Source organism: Pteropus medius, unplaced genomic scaffold (genome assembly GCF_902729225.1).
Source record: "Pteropus medius unplaced genomic scaffold, Ma_sr-lr_union100, whole genome shotgun sequence".
Lineage (NCBI taxonomy): Eukaryota > Metazoa > Chordata > Mammalia > Chiroptera > Pteropodidae > Pteropus > Pteropus medius.
The window spans coordinates 30674283-30692337 of NW_024355205.1; the positions used below are offsets into that span (position 1 = coordinate 30674283).

Below are 18055 nucleotides of genomic sequence, written 5' to 3' on the forward strand. Positions count from 1 at the left end.
AGGGAGGGAGGAGGGAGGAAGGGAGGGAAGAAAAGAGAAAGAGTGGGAAAGAAGGGGTTGCTTTCCATGGTTGGACCAGTTTCACTGTCAGCCCCCCTCACGTTTGTTGTGAAAACAAGCCCATAGATGTTTAAATATTCCCGATACTAGGGAGTGGCAGCTCTTGCCCTTGGACAAAATATTCTCTCCAAGCACTTAGGCTGAACCTTCAGTGGGAAGAGGAAAAAGAACTCTATATTCTTGGCTGCCTTTTTTAAACAGAACATGATGAAAGAGAATTTAATATAGGAAACAGCTACTGATCGCCGCTTTGGTCTGAGAAAATTCAAATTTCACTTCTCTGTAGAGCTGTGTTCTGTGAAAGGTGTTGTCTCATTTCCTTCTTGGTGTCTGGGGATAATGACCAAGGGCAGGAGCCGAGAAGTGTGAGCCAGGGAGAAGCTGGGCGGGTGAAGGGAGGGGAGTTGTCGACTGCTAAATTTTTGAAGCTGTTTCCTTAGAGTTTTTGACAGAACTTCTCTAGGTGCTAAAGACCTCAAACCCCTCATTATTTTTACAAAGGAAAAAAAGCATTAGCGTCTGCAGAAATCTAAAACACCCTTAGAAAATAAAATCCTAAACCAAGTTTTCTGAAAGCATACATGCTCTCACACTTTTGAGAGCTGTAAAATAAATTATGACTTTGTGACTTTTGGGGACAGAGTTGAAGCAGGTTTTGGAGGATAAGGCACAGTGAGTAGGCAAGGAATGCTGAGAGTCAGAGACTTCTCCGAAGAGTCCTTAAGCCGAGGACAGACAGTAACAACCTCATTCTGTATTTCCCATGAGCCCAGAAGGTCCCCTTAAACAGTTTGATGCTCTGGGTGCCACCTACCACCCGTTCCTCAGCTCAGGGACAGAAAGGAGGGGGGACGTGAGCACCAGCCTGGGGGTGCGAACGCCGAGTTGCTGGTGCACTTCGAGGCGGTGGGAGCTCTGATTCCTTTTGCAAGCGCTGCCCCTTTTCCTTACACCCTGTGTTCGATGCTGTTAGGGTCAAGATCAACGCTTACAAGTCCTCAGTATCTCCTTCCACCTCTGTCTCAGGTCATAGAGAGCAGAGGTGACACTCTCTAATACCCGCAGACGACTCACAAAATCTCTAACACCCCATTCATTCATTCAGTCAGTCAGTCATTTGTTCATTTGCTCACTCACTCATAAATATCTTTTTGTTGGGACAGAACACAGCACGAGGCAGAGTAGGGGTAGCGCCAGAAGCACTGCAGTTCAGAGGAGGATGCTGGGGAAGAGGAGGAGTGGTGCTGGGGGAGGAGGGAAAGTGGGGGCCTTGGGGGGAGGAGTGGGGGTGCACAGGGGAGGAGGGAGAAGTGGGGAGACACTGAGGGAGAGGAAAGTAGAGGCATGAGGGGAAGGAAAGTAAGAGGCGCTAGAGGAAGAAAGTGGGGCGCTAGAGGAAAGTAGAGGGGAGTATGAGGAGGAGAAACAGAGGAGTGCTGGGGAGAGGAAGAGAGTAGGAGGTGCTGGGGAAGGAGAGTGAAGTGCTGGGGGAGGAGAAGTGGTGTGCTGAGAGGAGGAAGGGGATGGGGGGTGCTGGGAGGGGGAAGTGTGGGTGCTGGGGAGGAGGGGGGAGTGCCAGTAGAGGGCGCCAGAGATTTCCGGTGTGTTAGGTCGGCCCCCTCTGAATCCTTAACAGCTGCCAGCAGAGTCTGGCTCACACGGGTGCTTAATAAATACCTATTGGTACCATCCTTCTGTAGCCGCCTTTGGTCATACACGCAGGGGTCCAGCACATCCCCGTCCGAGGCATCTTGTCCTGGGGTCATGAGTGTGCCTGAATAAGGTACTTGGAGACATTCATTGCGAGCCCTGCGCTCTGTGCCCGTAGCCACAGCTGACCACCAGGAAGCACAACCATGCTGCAACAGTTCCCTGGCCCCTTGCTGGACGTTCCTACCTGGAGCCCCAGAGAACGCCTCTTGACCTGCTAGGCTCCACCCGGGCCCAGAAGAGGCTGAGTGTGTTCCTGGGTGCCTCCCCGCCCCTTCAGCCTCTGACCACAAATACTGCCATAGTGGTGGCTGCAAAGGTGCCTTTTCCTCCTGCCACTGCCCGCCAGCTGGGCCTGTCCACCTGAAAGGGAGGGGACCAGCTCTTTCCATCTCACCGAGCTGGCTGGCCAGGGCAGGCCTCGGCAAGCATTCCGCAATGGGAGGAAGCACTCTGGCACTGTGGTTTAAAGCACACTGTCGTGGTCACATCCTCTAAGTCTCTAACCCTTGGGGACTCTGAAGTTTCCCCTAATGGGACTGGCCACCAAAGCCCTCGCAGGGGAGGGGAGGCCATCCTGTCACACGAGCTGGCCACAGCCCGTTCTTCTCCCTCCCAGGGAGAAAGCAAGGAGGGGAAATCCATCTTCTGAGCAGCAGTAGCAGCCGAAGAAGCAAATCCAGGGGTGCCACCCGATTTTTATTGTTTTTCTCTCAATGGACAACCACTGTAAACTGGCCCAGTGGCTAGTTGCCCTGAAAACAGCCACTTCCTGCTGCCCTGTTCCTTCCCAAGGTCACTGTTAATGGGAAATCTTCCCAATGGCCGCAGCCGAGAGGCTGGAAGAAGAGAGAACACCTACCCCCGACCCTATTCCCACGGCACCGGGGGCCCTAATTCCCCTCGCTGTTGGCTGACATGATACCACACTGACATCGAGATGCACCTCTCCCTCCCACAGATTCGATTGTCATCGTCTTCTGGGTGAGCCTGGCTGTTTTCGTGGTGCTTCTCTTCCTCGTCCTGCTCTACATGTCCTGGTCAGGCTCCCCGCAGGTGAGGTAAGTAAGGGTGTGGGGATGCAGGTCACTCGTGTGGCACAGTAGTGAGGAATTGTACGTTCGCACAGAATATTATTTGGCTGTAAAAAGGAATGAAGCACTGGCTCGTGCTACAACATGGGTGAGCTCACAAACATCGTGCTGAGTGTAAGAATCCAGACACCAAAGACCACGTATGGTATGACATATCTACAGTAGGTTAATCTATAGAGACAGAAAGCAGATTAGCTGTGCCAATAGCTATCATCTTTTGGATACGATAAAAATATTCTAAAAATAGATTGTGGGGCTGGTGGCACAACTCCGAATATACTAAATAAAAGCTCATTGAATTTTACATTTTAAATGGATAAATTTTATTGTATGTAAAATGTATCTCAAGTACGCTGTTAATAACAATAGCACCAAAGTGACCCCATGTGCTAGTGAGGTCTTGCCAACCTGCTCAGCAGGAAATGAGACCCTAACTTAGGCATCTCGGAGAACCATCTGTTATTGAATGTCTACTGTGTGCCTTAGTGGTTAAACTGAAGGTGAACTCTCTAGCAGCTGCAAGGAGTAATTCGAGCCTAGCTTGTTATCTGTTAATTCTCCGGTGCTACATGATTGGCCCACCACATCCAATTTTCGAGCTTCATCTGCACCCCATAGCAACTACTCTAGTGACTGTTCTTACAGGGGACCCTATGTCGCCTCTCTCCCTGCCACAGTAGGCAACTGCCCCAAAGCGGGCCCGTCCAGGGTTGAACTGTGTGGCCTAGCAGGAGTTGGGGCCAGGTAGCAATGAAGGGTCCTGGAATCCTGGCGTTGGATGCCGTTTGGACCGTGGAGTCTTAGGAAGCAGAAACCAGGAGTTGGTACAGGAAGCTGAGGGCAAGGAGGGATGAGCAGAGCTGTTCTGAGAGCGAGGGATGAAGAGCCTCAGAGCCCCTAAAAGAAGCAGAGAGGGGCGCCCCCCCACCTGACGGGGTCCCACTGCCAGTTCCTCACGGGGCCTGTTTCCTCGACAGCCCTCCCCCATGCGCCCTGCCCATAGCCTCTAGTCCATCAGGTCCACACTCACCAGGTCACTTCTGGTTCCCTTTGGTCAGCATGGGAGGCGGGACCAGCTTTTGAGGAATGAAGAAATCCATTCTCTACTTTCGGTTTTTAGAACTCACATTGAATTTAAGCAGATTTTTACCCCCAAAAGATACTTGGGGGATAAACTAATGGAATCACCTTTCTCTTCTACTCTTTTGAGTTGACTTGTAACAAACCCTGCACTAGGGACTGTTCGCGAGAAAGGTCAGTCATCCTCCCAGTGGAAGGTTCCCCAGTCCAGTGCGTACACATGGCTTGGGCTGAAGGGTCTCGTGCATCTTCTGGGCTACAAATTTACAGGGCAAATATGACACTATCACCCTGCCACATAGCTCCCTACAGGAAGTGCCCTCCGGGCTCTCATAATAGGTGTGAAATGCTCAGGGTGCTCAGGGCGCAACATGGTCCTCAGCGAGATTCAGGAAAGAGAGGTGCTGAGCTGCTCCCCAAGGAATTGCTCTTTCCATGTGAATTAGTTCTCTAGCTCAGACAGCTATCGATGCATTTCATGCTAAGGACACCTATGAGGCAATCGCATCCTGCTTCACTGTTGAAGCTGAAGGCAGGGGGGCTGTGGTGGCCGTCTCCACCAGGTGGCTGTGTCTACTGTCCCCAGCACCTGGAGTGCAGGAGAGTCCATGCAGGGAGCGCGGATTGCTGGCTAGGAAACAAGCTGGCTCGAGGTATGGAGATGAGATGAGCTGTGCTCAAATGCGTGCATGGATAGCAGGTCAGCTCTAAACGGACCATGAGGGACAAGTGACCTTGAGGGAAAGACCTGAGGTCCAGGTTGCCATCGAGCACTTCTTCTCTTCCATTTCTCCACAACGGCGACGTCTGTGAGCTGGGTGAGCCCTCTCCTGGGCTCCGCTCCCCAGGCACTGGTGCTCTTCCTCCACGGTGCCTTCCCTCCGGGCTGTGGACAGGCAGGAGGGGACAACCGGAAAGCTGGAGAAAGGACTGTTCCCCAGCCAGCCTTGATGCCTACCTCCCACCTGCTCTCTCCACAGGAACAACGTCCAGCACCACCCCGCATGCCCCTGGAGTTTCTGCCTCGACCTCCCCCTGTGCATCCGGAGGCACCTACTGCATCACAGGACACCCCGGGGGACCCTGCAGGCTCCGCCAAGCTCTGCCAAGGAACCAGGCAGCACGGCATCTGGCCCCAACCAGCAGCGGCAGCAGGGGAGCCCCTTTGCTGCACCCCCCGCCGCCCCCAGGCCCACCCTGCTCTCCTTTGGGAACTGGCCCTTGATGGGGACCCCTGTGGCTGATGTCGGCAACAAGACCAGTGAGCCTCCTTCTAGAGACGGAACCTCTTGACTGTAGAACTCTAGACACCAGCAAACCATGGCCGGCCACTGCCGTGAACTGGTCAACTCAAACCAACCTGGACACACATGTGCCTTCTGCAAGTCTGTTTACATGTAGCAGGAAGTACAACTAGGTCAAGAATGACTCTACAAGGAGGCACGTTTGTATGTATAAACACGCATTTATCCAAGGCTTCCAACAGCTCATCTAGCATAGGGAAGTAGCCCAAAACTCTGCGGATTTTATTTAGTGTACTCAACCTCCTTACTATGTACATTCGTTTTGGGAAGGGCCGAAAAATAAAATATATATAAATTAAGATTAAAGAACACTCTTTACCACTTTTTAGCTCCAACTATTACTGCCGTAACATTTTATTGACCTTGAGTTCACTTGGCTGATCTGTACTTTTCGGGTGCTCTGGGAGGGCCCGAGAAGTCCCCATCCCCCACTGACGCCCACTATTACCGAGATGGAGCAGTGCGTGCCCTGCCAGGCCAGCTGACGGCGGTCAAGGGCCCTAAGCCACACTTCTGACCTCCCAGAAGCCTTTCTAAGACAGAGCCCAGGGTATGTGTCTCTCCAGCAGGGAGCAGCCGAGCCTGGCGGGCGGGGTCGAAGCCCAAGGGAGAGAATCTGCCTCCAAATGTCAGAGCATAAGCTGGCAGGGACGGTCCCATCCTGGATGTGACTTTATGTGACCTCTGACTTGAGGCTTCCAAAGGATCTGGTCCTCTCGCGCCCAGCAGCCTGCTGCCCACAAGGAGATGGCACCACACTTTGGAGCCCACAAAACCCACCAGGGCAGAGAAAACCAACCTCTCACCGTGAGGGCCGGGTCTAGGGGGCAGTGGGTTAGAAGGGAGGAAAAGGGGAGACTGAGCTCCAGAGATGCAGAAAGGGGGCGAGAAGGGAAAATGTGGCCTTTCCAACCTGACTCTACCTGTAGGTTTCCCGCTTCAGAGCATTCTCAAAGAACACTGCTGTGGGTGTTCAGGTGGGGGGCAGGGAGGTGAATGCCCCTCGCTTCCAGACAACGAGCCTCATCTGTGGTAATGAGATTAGATGCAGATAAGCATTACTCTTGTCTTGGTTTAAAATCTTGTTATTTAAAAAACCAGAAAAGAATTTAAAGAACACGAGAGGTATAAAAAAGTGTAATGCTGAAGCCGAAATTGAGCCATTCTATTATATTCTTAGTATAAACCAAGCTATGTATGTCATATGGATAAATAAACAGCCACCTCCCAGGTGGCAGACAGAAAATGCCACTGAGCCAACATGTGATGATGGCCAAGTAGACCCCGGGAGTCATGGTGTGTGGGAGGGAGGGAGGGAGGGATATGCACAGCTCTAAATGAAGAGGCTGAATTTTGTCTGTGAAACCCATGAAATTTCATATTCCATGCTCATCAACTGTGACAGCAATTAATATAGGAATCGTAAAGTCAAACTCTGATCTCTAAAATGCAGGTCTCTGCGGGATAAAAATAGCCTGTTAACATCGATTAAACAAAACACAAAAACCTAACAAAAAATAGACATTTATTAAAAAGTTATAAAATTCAAAATCCCCGATTTGAAACACAATTTAAAAAATACAGGTTGCCTTCTCAAAGCAGAGGTCAAATCAATTTTGTCTTTAAGGATTTCATATAACGTTCTTTTATTGAATAAAATAATTTAAAAAATACTGGCAGGAGCTTATTTCTTTAAAAAGTTACACAGCTTTGTTATAACTTCGTACAGAAAGAAAACCTTACACAACTCTCTTCATGCTTCCATCTGACGTATTTTTGGACATTTTAGCTTTAACATCCACGAACCTGTTAAGTGCTCAGAACTGTTACCTCAATTTGAGGTATTTCCTTTGAAGAACAACCCCTGGGAGGGAGGGTCAGCCAGACAGAACACTGGACGGGACCTGTGGCCCCAAAGGACCCCGCCCTATTCCTCTGACCACTTCTACACACAGTCCCTTGAGTTTATTATCAGTCAATTAAATAAAGTCGACTTTTCTTGTCAGGAAACTGAGTCAATATACGGACCTTGCCACTTGCAATACCTTCCATGGAAAATGACCCGAACTTTGAGAACTTGGGCTTGAGGCGCTGGCTGCCAGGGTGTCAAGCATCTGGGGCCAAGGCAGCGATGTCCTTGCAGAGCATGACGACGGCCTCCTGGTCACCACTAGACGTTTCCTCTGCAGCATCACAGACCATCTGGACGTGGGTTAAGAGGGTGTCTGGCCGCGGGGCCCCCAGCCAGACGTCCTTAATGTACAGAGACACCAGGAATGCTGCCGTGGCTGAGGAAGAGGACAACAAGGCCATCAGGATGCAAATCCACTCACCCGGCCCACCCGCACGGGGACCTGGGGCTTTGCTAGGCGCCCGAATGAACCGTGCCACATACTTGTGGCAACCCGAGGTGAGCAAGTGGATAAGTTAATTTTGCCTTTGCTTAACTTTTGGGTTAATTTTTTTTGTTCACTTTTAAATTTATTTATTTGATGAGTAAAAAAAAGTTACTACGCGCCACGTCTCCTCGGTTCTAACCACCCAGGCCAAGAACCAGACTGAAGAGCTTCATGGAGTCACTTTCTGTCATTTCCACAACGGCGTCGGCGAGGAGAGAAGTAACGTCTTAGAGGCAAAGACTCAGTTCTCTGACTGCAGCCGGGTGACAGAACAAGTCAGCCCCTGCTACCAGGTAAGTTCATCTGCCCAGCTGCTGGCCTGTCTCTGCTCCCTGCTCCCCTTAGGTCCCTCTGTGAAAAGGACAACTCCCAGATGGAAGAAGCCACGTGCGGAGAGTCACAGCCTCTCTCGTGTTCTCTTACAGCCTTTTAAAGTCTCTGCTCTTCATTCGTTCGTGCATCCAAACTTTTAAGCACCTGCTAAACGCCAAGCACATAAACTGTGTGTATCTGTGTGCTTGTGTGTACGTATGTACATGTGTGTGTCTACACACACACGCACACACATCTGTGCACACGCATTCATCAGACCACGATGTGAAACATAGTTCTTCTTTTGGGAAATGGCTGAAATTTAGAAAAGCACTGCTCTGCGAGTGGCAGAGTCCCTGGTGGGACGGGAGGTTGAGCTGAGTGTCCTCCACTGCACACGTGACCACCACTAATGGCTGTGCCTGAAGGGACAGGCACAGGCTTCCTCTCCCTCATTCAGGCTCAGTGGCAGATGCTCCACGACCCCAGGGCTGCAGCGAGGGGTGGCCTAAGCACTTAATCTCAAGCAGAGGGTGCTCTCCAGCCCAGCCCAGCCCACTTGGGCATAGCCTCCACCTCTGGCCTAAGACCAGCATTACCTTGTGTGGCTCCGTCCTCCTCGTTCAGGAAGGATAGGCAGAGGGCCTCGACTGCAGGGTGGAAGGGGGTCCCCGCTGGGCCCTGGGCCGCTACCAACTGCAGCATGACGGTGTTGAACAGGCAGGCCACGCTCTGCTCGGGCCCTGCCGGCCCATCGGCTCCACAGAGCCGGCTGTACAGCTTAAATATGCTACTCTTCACGGCACTGTCCTTAAGAAGGTCAGCCACAACTGCCGTCTGTGGCAAAATGTGCTTCTTAAGCCAGCTAAGGAGTCCTGCGGCCTCTGCCCTGCTGAGTGGGTGCTTGGCCACAGACCGCAGCACCCAGCGGACCACCAGGGAGGTGACAGTGTACTCAGGGCCCGGCGCCTCGCTCCTGGGGGTGGCCCCATCTGCAGGCTCCTGAGTGGGTTCAGGGCTGGGGAATACTGGGCCCCAGTGGGTCAGTATGGACCTCAGGAGGCCTCTGCACTCCTCCAAGCTGGACGCCTGCAGCTCAGGGTCGGCCACCACCTCTGCCACCTCGGGCCTCCTCTTCCGGCCCCGTGGGCCTTTGGCTCGGGCTGGCATGACAGGCTTGTTCTTATCCTTGAGCATTTCTATCATACACACAGAGAGAAGACAGGGGTGAGACCGGCGTACCCCCTACCCCACAGACCTGGGGGGGCGGGGCCTGTAGTGGAGGAGGGGAGGGCGGTAGGGGAGACAGCTCACAGGCATGGTGCTTGGCACGGCCCCATCAGGGCACACTCCCATGCTTCGGGCACAGCAGTGTCGTTAGTCATAACAGGGGAGCCCCCCGAGAGTGGCAGAGCTGGAACTCAAAGCCAGGTCCTCTATCTCCCCTCCAAGGCCACGACGATGGATAGGCCTGTCTCTAAGCCTCATTCACTTTGGAAATGCTGCTCACGGAGGGAAAGATGCTGGCTGCTCTGGGGGGGAAGTGAGCAAAGCCTGGGGAACATGAGACAGTCACGGGCCCCGACACTCACTCAGCAGCCCCCTGACTTGGCATTTCTCCACGGCTGTGCTCAGGTCCTCCTGGAGCTTGATGTCCCTCTCGATGAGGCTCCACTTGTGCAGGAGGACGAGGACATCTGTGGTGGACAGCACCATCTCATTGACGGTGAAGCGGTCCATGTCCTTGAAGGCCTGTGTGACGGTGGCCCGGTACCTCAGCACAGAGTCGAGCGCCCCAAAGAAGCTCATCAGCTGGGTGGAGGCCAAGGAGGGCCTGTCGGGAGCCAATGGCACAGACTGAGCAAAGCTGCCCAGGACCAGGGCGGTCGCTGCAAATCAAAGACGCCAACAGGCCACCCGCGACCCGGGTTTCCTCCTATGACAGACATGAACCGGGACTGCTGGCACAGGGAACAGGGAGAAGCGAGCACCCTGGGGGAGGAAGAAGGGCCTGGAGTCCAACTCCGCCTGGAGGCACAGGAATCTCTCTGGAAATCGCAGCTGACAGAGAGCTGGGCAGAGAGCCCGGAGGCCAGGGCACCAGCCCCACAAAACCGTCATGGCTGCCGACTCCTCTCCGTCTCCTCGACTCTCAGACTCAAGTCAAGAGGCTCGGGAAAAGCCCTGGGACAGCACTGCCCACGGCCAGTCCCGACATGGCCGCTGGGAGGAAATCCAGCCCTCTGAACACTAAGGAGTCTAAGACCCAGCACCATCTGCTCCAGTCCTTACTCCAAATAGCAGTCGGCTCTCAGAGACCAGGGTGTCTCTCAACAACCCCCATGTGAGAAACACGGCAATCCGGCACCGATTTCACAATTTAATTCAGAACATAAAACCAAATGCCCTGTTCTTTATCAAGTTTTCATTCTGAGATTACGATCCATTCCAATTAGCATCCCTCTGTTCCCAACTCAGAAATATGAGTGCACGCAGTGTATTTTCCCTGACACAGTAAAATCTGAGGAGGATTTAGCTCGCTGAAAAAATCAAAAGCACCATTCCAAGGAGCTGGATGAAAACATTGAAGTTTTCAAGAAATTTGTGGACAAGTGGGCTGGTGCAGGCTGAGGCAGAGGCAAGGCTAAGGACACCTTAACTTCCTTAGGTTAAGGTCATGGAAGACACGTTCTTTCTACAACACGTCACTTTGCTTGAATCAAAATATCAAAGTAGGTGGTCTGCCTGCTAAAAGTGACCTGGTATGACAAGTTTCAGGTTTTGAGAGTGTGTGAAGTTCTCATGGCCTTGAAAAGAGTGTCATTAAGCTGAAGCAAAAAGGGGAAACAGCTAAAACAGGTTTCCTGACATCACCTGCAACTGGCCCAGCTCAACGCCAGGCCAACCACTGACAGGCCCTCTGGCCCAGAGCCTACCTGTGAGCTTGAACTGGGAACTTAGAGAGGTGACATTCACAAGTGACCACCCCCAGGGGTCAGGCCGGGCGGGGGAGGGCTTACCTCAGGTGCTTCGTGAGTACAATGAGAACATACAGGAACTCATCCACCAAGTGCAGGGCCAGCAGCTTCGGGGGCCCTGAGGCCCCAGGCTGGCAAGGAGGCCGACTCCCCGCCTCCACTCCTTTGTCTCCCAAGTTGGTCACCCACAGGGTGTGCAGCAAGGAGATTATGTTGGAGAGCAGCTGAGTCTCCAGAAACCTAAAACCAAATATAGAACGCTCACTCTGTCACAGCCTCTCCTTTCGCTGACGTCTGTTGGAGGGGTGGGCGGGAACCACAGAATGCGCTGTGACGGTGGTGGCAGTTGGTGGCAGTATCTAGCGGTGGCTTAGCAGGCCTGTCCCCTCCTCTAACAATTCCATCTGCTCATCCGCCCCTCCCCCGCCCCGCAAGCCACCAAATGGGCACAAAGCTAAGTGAAAACAGGACAGCTACCAACCCAGCCCCGATGCGGCGAGGCCGGCTCCCCTTTCTAACCAGACGACCACCCTAAGCCCCGACTAGAGGGACATTCCGCAGCCGCTGAGGCAGAGTAAGAAGAGCTGTCCCGTTCAGGAGAACAATTCGACTTCCAAAACAAAGTTAACAGCCAGGAAGAGAGAATTAGCCATTTATGCCTTTTATGAATCGGAAACAAGTCTGGAAGCTGATGTCCAAAGACACATTCTAGATTAAGGATACCACTTTCTCTTAGAGAATGTTTTTTAAATACGTTTTAAAATGCACAAAGGGCCTGGATGTCCCTGGGCTCATAAGAGTAGTTAGTTCTTTGGGAGAAGCTACCTCCCGCCAAGTGCTGCCCACTAAGACAAGGTCCTCAGCCTTCCAGACAGCCTCAAACTTAGGAGACTAATAGGGATCAAAATAGATCATCAGGCTATGGACCGAACTGTGTCCCTCCTAAATTCACACGTGGAAGCCCTAACCTTCAATGTGACTATTTGGAGGTGGGGCCTCTGGGAGGTGACAGGCTTAGATGAGGTCACGAGGGTGGAGCTCCCATAACGGGATTAACGCTCTTATAAGATGAAGAGACCAGAGCTCTCTTCCTGCCTTGTGAGGACCCAGCAGTCTGTAAGCTAGGAGAGAGCTGTCACCAGAGCCTACTATGGGGCCCTCTGACCTCAGACTTCCAGCCTCCAACTGTGAGAAAATCAATCCCTGCTGTCTGAGCCGCCCTGTCTGCTAAGTCACCATGGCCCCTGAGAAGTGAGACGAACACCCACTGGAGCCCCTCCTCGCTGTTCACTGAGCCCACAACCCTGGGCGGAGAGGAGCACTGTGACCCACCATCACATGGGGGACTGATGCTCCTGAAATGGGAGGCCTGTTTCTACCTTGGGGGCTGCAGCGCTGAACCTTTAGATGGATGATGCCCCTCCAGGGGAGGAGCCTGGGCTGTGCAGACAGAGGCCGGCGCAGCATCCGCCAAGTGCAAACAGCAGCTGGCGCCTGTCATTCCACTCAGACAAGACCCTCAAAGACTTAAACTGAGGAAACGCCATTTCAGCACTATCAGGAGTTGGTTACAGGCACGTGGTGGCATTAGGGGACACTTTCAGACAACACGTATTCTACTGGACATTACCGGTCGACACTAAAGCCTGCAGCGAACACCAGTCTCCGTCCCACCCTCCTCCCACCTGACACACACCTCTCATCCACGAGGCGCTTACCTGCTCTCAAGGATGTGCAGGATCCACGTTAGAAGGCTGTAGTCCCGCAGGATCTCGTAGGCAGATTTGGCATCCCGGGCGGCATTCTGCAAGATTTCCAGAACCCAATTCTGAAAACCCAAAACAAAAAGTTTCTCTTCAGTGGGAAAACCTAACTTGATCGAAGGAACAATTCGAAAATATAAAACTTGTTCCGGTTGTAGGTGACGACTGCACGTGCTGCTTTGCTAAGTCTGGAAGAGTGACGGCAGGGTAGGAACGTGCCCTTTCCCCGCAAGTGACAGCCGGAGGACACAGACCTGCGAGGCAACCGCCGGGCCTCGGGGGAGGCCCACTTCTGCTAATCCATCACAAGGAACCAACCCACAAGCAAACATGCAGCGCACACACCGCATGGCCCAGATCGGTCCAGCCAAGCACGGTTGGTGGCCCATTGGTCTCAGCTTTATCGCCTGGGAAGGAAGACATAAAAATGGGACTGCTCCTCGAACTGTGAACTGCGTGCTTTAGAATTCTCACATGCTATGAGAAGTAAGAAATCACCATACTCAAAGTCAGTTTATTCAAATGTTTCTTAATCCCGACTTGCTTTAATTTACCCGCATAACAAAAGCTAGAAATTCACCTAAATACCAGGGGCTTCGCTATGTTACGCCCTCCTGTCCGTGGCACTTAGAACGCTCCCGCATGAGTGCTTGTTCTAGGGGACAGTTAGCGTGCTGGTTCCCTCATTAGCGGTGAGGCAGGCAGTGACAACTCCCGACTCTTGCTTCCCAGCTGAGTTGTGATGACCCACAGCTTTTGGGCATTAGGTAAAATTGTGGTGGCTTGAGGGTGTCTCAGGGGAAGCACCTCGGTCATTTATGGGGGTAATTTGTTCCTACACTTCATAGCCAGCTCCAACGGCTGACGATTACTGCCCAGCACAGCCTCCTGCAGAGGCCTCGCCACCAGGGGAGGGCAGTGAGGGGGCAGCAACAGAAGCGACAGGACAGTGTCAACACCACAGCCGGTACCGCATGCGGGCCAGGGGACAGACACCGATGGTACCTTTTTCAGTCCCTGAAAGTCAGCTTAATGCCAACTTGGTCGGTCATATCCAGGATGGGTTAGAACTCACATGAACTTGACTTCCAGGTAGAACCCTGAGAAAGAGCCTAGACCTTTCGGTCTCAAAAAAAAAAAAACGTGTGGGATCCACCTACCTGTGTCACTTCGTCACATAACGGGGTGTTGAAGAAGGACAGGATGATGTGGAAAACCCCTCGCCTGGCATAGAGCTCATAGCAGTGCTTGTCTCGAATCCCCTGCCGCAGAATTCCAAAGATCCATTCCCGTTCGGTGTTTTGCTATGACCCAGGCAAACAAGAAACAACTGTTGAGTTTCTCTGACAACTCTTCAAATACCACTATTTTCAAGTGGTGACAAAGATCAGTCATTGCACAGCAGCCCTGATCTCCATTTCTGATGATATTAAAAGCCCTCAGTATTATCTTTGATTCAGTTTAGAGTCAGGAATAAAGGACCACGTTAAGTTTAAACACCAATCTGCGTTAATTCAGGCAGGTGTTCCATAAAAGCACATTTAATATTTACTCAGTGATTCACCAAAAAAATACGAAAGGCCATAAAACGCAGACCTCTGAAGAAGAGTTTTTAAGGTGTGAGAAGCTACCTAAGAATGAACGCATGCCGTGAAAAGCACGTCCACGTGCAAGCCCTCGTGAACTTTTACTTTTCCTGACCGTCTTGCTCCAAACACTGCTTGAGCAATCGTGCTGGCTGTGCAGCAAACATACTAACGGGAGATGTCAGAATGACGGCAGCCACCAGTCAGGACGGCTGCGTCACCCATTTCCGGGGGCTTCGGGGCTGTGAGGACTCTGGAAGCGTTACCTCGAAGTCCGAGCTGTAGAAGAACTGGTAGAAGCCCGGAACCTTGCTCATGTTCAGAAACTCGTGTGACAGCAGGAACTTGTTGATCTTCAGGTACATGTGCTCCTCTGGGAACAGAGGCAGACAGTCACGACAGGCACCGACGGGACAGCCCGTGGTCTGCTGCAGTCAGGGGCTGGGAACCTGGGGGTCAGCCAGCCCTCGCCCCTGGGGAGCTTCCGCGTCCTTGTCCAGGTTATTAGTTCTCGAGAACTGGAGTGCAGTTAAGACACATTAGGTCTACACTGCATACAGGCTTTCTCTGTGGCCCAGAAACCATGGCAGGAGGTGGAGTTCTTCAGAGACGCCACCCCTCCCCCGGTGCCAGCCTATTGGAGAAGCACCAGTCAGCTGGTGGGCAGAGTGAGACCAGGTCACACAGACACAGACAGCACAGGGCTAACGCTCACACCCACTGGCCTCTCTCCAAAGGGAATAGCCCAGTAAAGGGGGCGCAGATGCATTGGGGTCAATGGGGAGACACCCACCTCCTCCCCTGCCCCTTCCCACTGTAGGATCATGTCCTCCTGTCTGTCCAGGCTGCCAGCGGCCTGACCCCATGACCACACGAGGTCACGATAGCTCAGGTAACAGACTAGACGGGAGGCCGAGATCAACACCATGCGAGCTCAAAGATAATTTCTCAGAACAGCTTTTTTCTTTAGAGTCTGCAAATGGCTAATTACCTTGTTTCCTCCCCAGAATTTCTAAGATGAATAAAAAAACATGTAACAAAAGTGATGTAGGAGCAGATGAAAATCAGATCTGAGTTCTAACTGCAACATGGCTAGAGACTAACTGCGGGGCCTCGACAAGCTATCTAACCCTGGGGGCCTCAAGCTGGGGGGCTGTTTCCTCATCTGGAAATAAACATGTTACACTTAAGGACCCCTAACAGTATCAACGTTTTATGATTTTTCATTGAAAAAAAAAAGTCTGAAGACAGACTACCTTCTATCAGACCATCTCGGCAGTGGTGCCTGTTTTATAAAAAGGAACCTGTTCTAGTGCCTTCGGTGGCAGCTCGTAGGAACCACAGGCCAGGTGCATTCTGGCTACGGACCCAGGAACGTGCTGACCGGCCTCCTCTGAGCCAACACCGAGGGTGCTCCTGCATCGGGCCCCGCTTTCCCCCCAGACGCCCTGATGCGCAGGACCCGTGTCCGCCTCTCAGCCTCATGAGGCAGGCATGAGGATTTGCTTTCAACACAGTTCTTTTCCCATATTCTTTCCCCATCCCTACACACTGCTCTGCACCTTGCTTTGTCACTTAATTTTTCCTGGATTTCATAGGGACCCATTAGGCATCTCCTCACAACCATCGCTTATTTACTGTCCAGTACTGGTGGACATTGCGTGGCTCCCCATCTTTCACTGTGGTAAACAATGGACGACCTTGATCCATCCTTTCTCACACGTATGACAGATTATATGTGTAGGATTTATGTCCACAGGGGACTTGCTCAGCCTCAATATTTCGATATCACCCCAACCTACTCCCACCAGTGGTACCTGGTTTCAGCATTTGCAGGGCTGCTTTGGCAATGAAGAGAGACAAAGTAAAGGTGAGTCTCATGTTCCTGGTTCGGATCCCATTGCGCACTACATCCAACAGGTAAAGTACCTTAAAACCAGGAAAAAGGAAAAAAAAAAGAGCATTTTCAGAACTGCGACCAGCTTCGACGTGTGCGGCCTGAAGCAACACAGCTCTGCGGTGGCTCGTCACAGCCCAGGGCCACCACAATGGCGACGTCCTCGGGGTTTACACCAGAGAAGTAGTGGACAGGAAGTAGCCCGCTCTGCCCACCCACACAACCCAAGAGAAGCGACTGTAAGGGGAGACCTCACTCAACCACCCTGGGGGTGGAGGGCCAGACGCAACCTCCGGCATCCCCCCACAGAAGAAACAGATTTTATTCTTTATCAGAGGTCTCCTGGCAACTCAGAAATCATTCCACGAACCCAGGGGGAGAGCCAGCCTGTGAAGCCCTCCAAGTCCACCCTCAGCTCCACTCACCTGGGACCGCTCTCGGAACCGGGCGCCCTCCACATGCGAATAGTAGGCCGCCAGGACGGAGTAGGCCACGGCTCGCATCTGAGGGTCATAGCTGCTGAGGGCCGCGACGGTCAGGCCCAGAGCATTTGAATCCAAAAATTTTCGACAATCCACCACAAATTCTATGGGAAATAAAATATACCATTAAACACACACACACAGACTCCACGATGCTTGTGCTACGTGGCAAATTAAATTTCCTTCTGCATTTCACCAACATTGGCTATGCGTGCTAGATACTTCTGATGAAGTCAGACACAAGACCGTCTTCCCTTCTGTGGCAATAATTACCATGCCTTCAGCCTCTGAGATACTTGTAAATCCCAACCAGGATTATTTCATTACTTCTCACAAATACCCAACGAGCCAGAGAAGGATGGAGGTGCCACTGAGACTTGAAACACAAGACCTCGGCATCTCCCAGCATCCCGGGGGCCAGGGCAGCACAACCAGGAGTAGGCAGAGGAAACCAGCTCCTGTTTCCACCTGTCAGCCTGCTGCCTCTGCGTTCCTACCTACAAGCTCCAGTAAGGAAAATCTGTAAGGCCGTTAAGCTGAGAAATTCAGCTGGAGCAAACCAGTCGGACCTGGTCCTTTTACAAAGGAATAAGTTATACCCACTTTGCAACTCTAGTTCTTCAAACCTGTAACAAAAATCTAGTTCTTCAAACCTGTCACAAAAGAGAAGCCTATGAACCTTGAAAAAAACTAGTCTAAAGAGAGCCTCCTTTGTTACCTGGGTCCTCGAGAAACTCGCAGTCCTCCAGGAGAGGATGTGAGTGGAAGAGGTGGTCAGACTTTCAAGGGGACCCACCTGACCATGTCTTAGAGGGCTTGATTATCACTAATAAAATTCAGGACACTTTAACTCCTCTTTAATAAAAACCCAGGCCTTTTGACAAGATAAATACTATCAAGAAAAACCTCAGAATAGAGATAGGTCGCCATGTTTAAAAATGATTAAGTAGGGTTTGGTCGTGATAATTACACATGAAGATGTTCTTTTGATTGAGTGACTGGTGACCTAGTTACATTAGGAACCAAACACAAACCAACTGAAATGACTACCCTAAATGGGCAATCTTGGAATATGCTATCAATAAACGATATGTCATCGATAAAAAACCAAACTCTTTTTTCTCTTCTCTCTCTAAAGTTAGACTTTCAAAAGGATAATGATAGCAATTAAAAGAAAAAGACCTAAGAAAATAATAAAAAGGAAAATTATGATAATCAGCTACTTCTCCTTAATCTAAACAGCTTCACAGCAATATTATGTTCCCAATCTGAGTGGCTTCCCAAAATCACTTTAAGCCATAGGTTTCCTTCCCTCTCAGAAGTAGCAGAGCTCACTGGAGCTTCTACTGGCACCCACCAAAGGCAGACTGATGCAGGGGTGCCACTTCCA

At 51.7% G+C, this 18055-nt stretch overlaps 2 protein-coding genes across 2 annotated transcripts in view; one reads left to right on the plus strand and one right to left on the minus strand.

Moving 5' to 3' along the window:
- The window catches only part of MRAP (melanocortin 2 receptor accessory protein), a 16581-nt gene extending 10029 nt beyond the window's left edge, over nucleotides 1-6552 (plus strand). Inside the window, exons 2-3 of the mRNA XM_039858061.1 lie at nucleotides 2732-2831; nucleotides 4925-6552. Coding sequence (XP_039713995.1) covers nucleotides 2732-2831; nucleotides 4925-5237 — 413 coding nt within the window. The 3' untranslated portion in view covers nucleotides 5238-6552. The remainder of the gene's footprint in view (nucleotides 1-2731; nucleotides 2832-4924) is intronic.
- Nucleotides 6553-6862: 310 nt separating this feature from the next.
- URB1 (URB1 ribosome biogenesis factor) overlaps nucleotides 6863-18055 on the minus strand; it is a 59078-nt gene continuing 47885 nt past the window's right edge. Inside the window, exons 31-39 of the mRNA XM_039858060.1 lie at nucleotides 16609-16769; nucleotides 16104-16215; nucleotides 14553-14659; nucleotides 13861-14004; nucleotides 12656-12765; nucleotides 10980-11177; nucleotides 9552-9793; nucleotides 8559-9158; nucleotides 6863-7536 (exon numbers count right to left, since the gene is read on the minus strand). Coding sequence (XP_039713994.1) covers nucleotides 7355-7536; nucleotides 8559-9158; nucleotides 9552-9793; nucleotides 10980-11177; nucleotides 12656-12765; nucleotides 13861-14004; nucleotides 14553-14659; nucleotides 16104-16215; nucleotides 16609-16769 — 1856 coding nt within the window. The 3' untranslated portion in view covers nucleotides 6863-7354. The remainder of the gene's footprint in view (nucleotides 7537-8558; nucleotides 9159-9551; nucleotides 9794-10979; nucleotides 11178-12655; nucleotides 12766-13860; nucleotides 14005-14552; nucleotides 14660-16103; nucleotides 16216-16608; nucleotides 16770-18055) is intronic.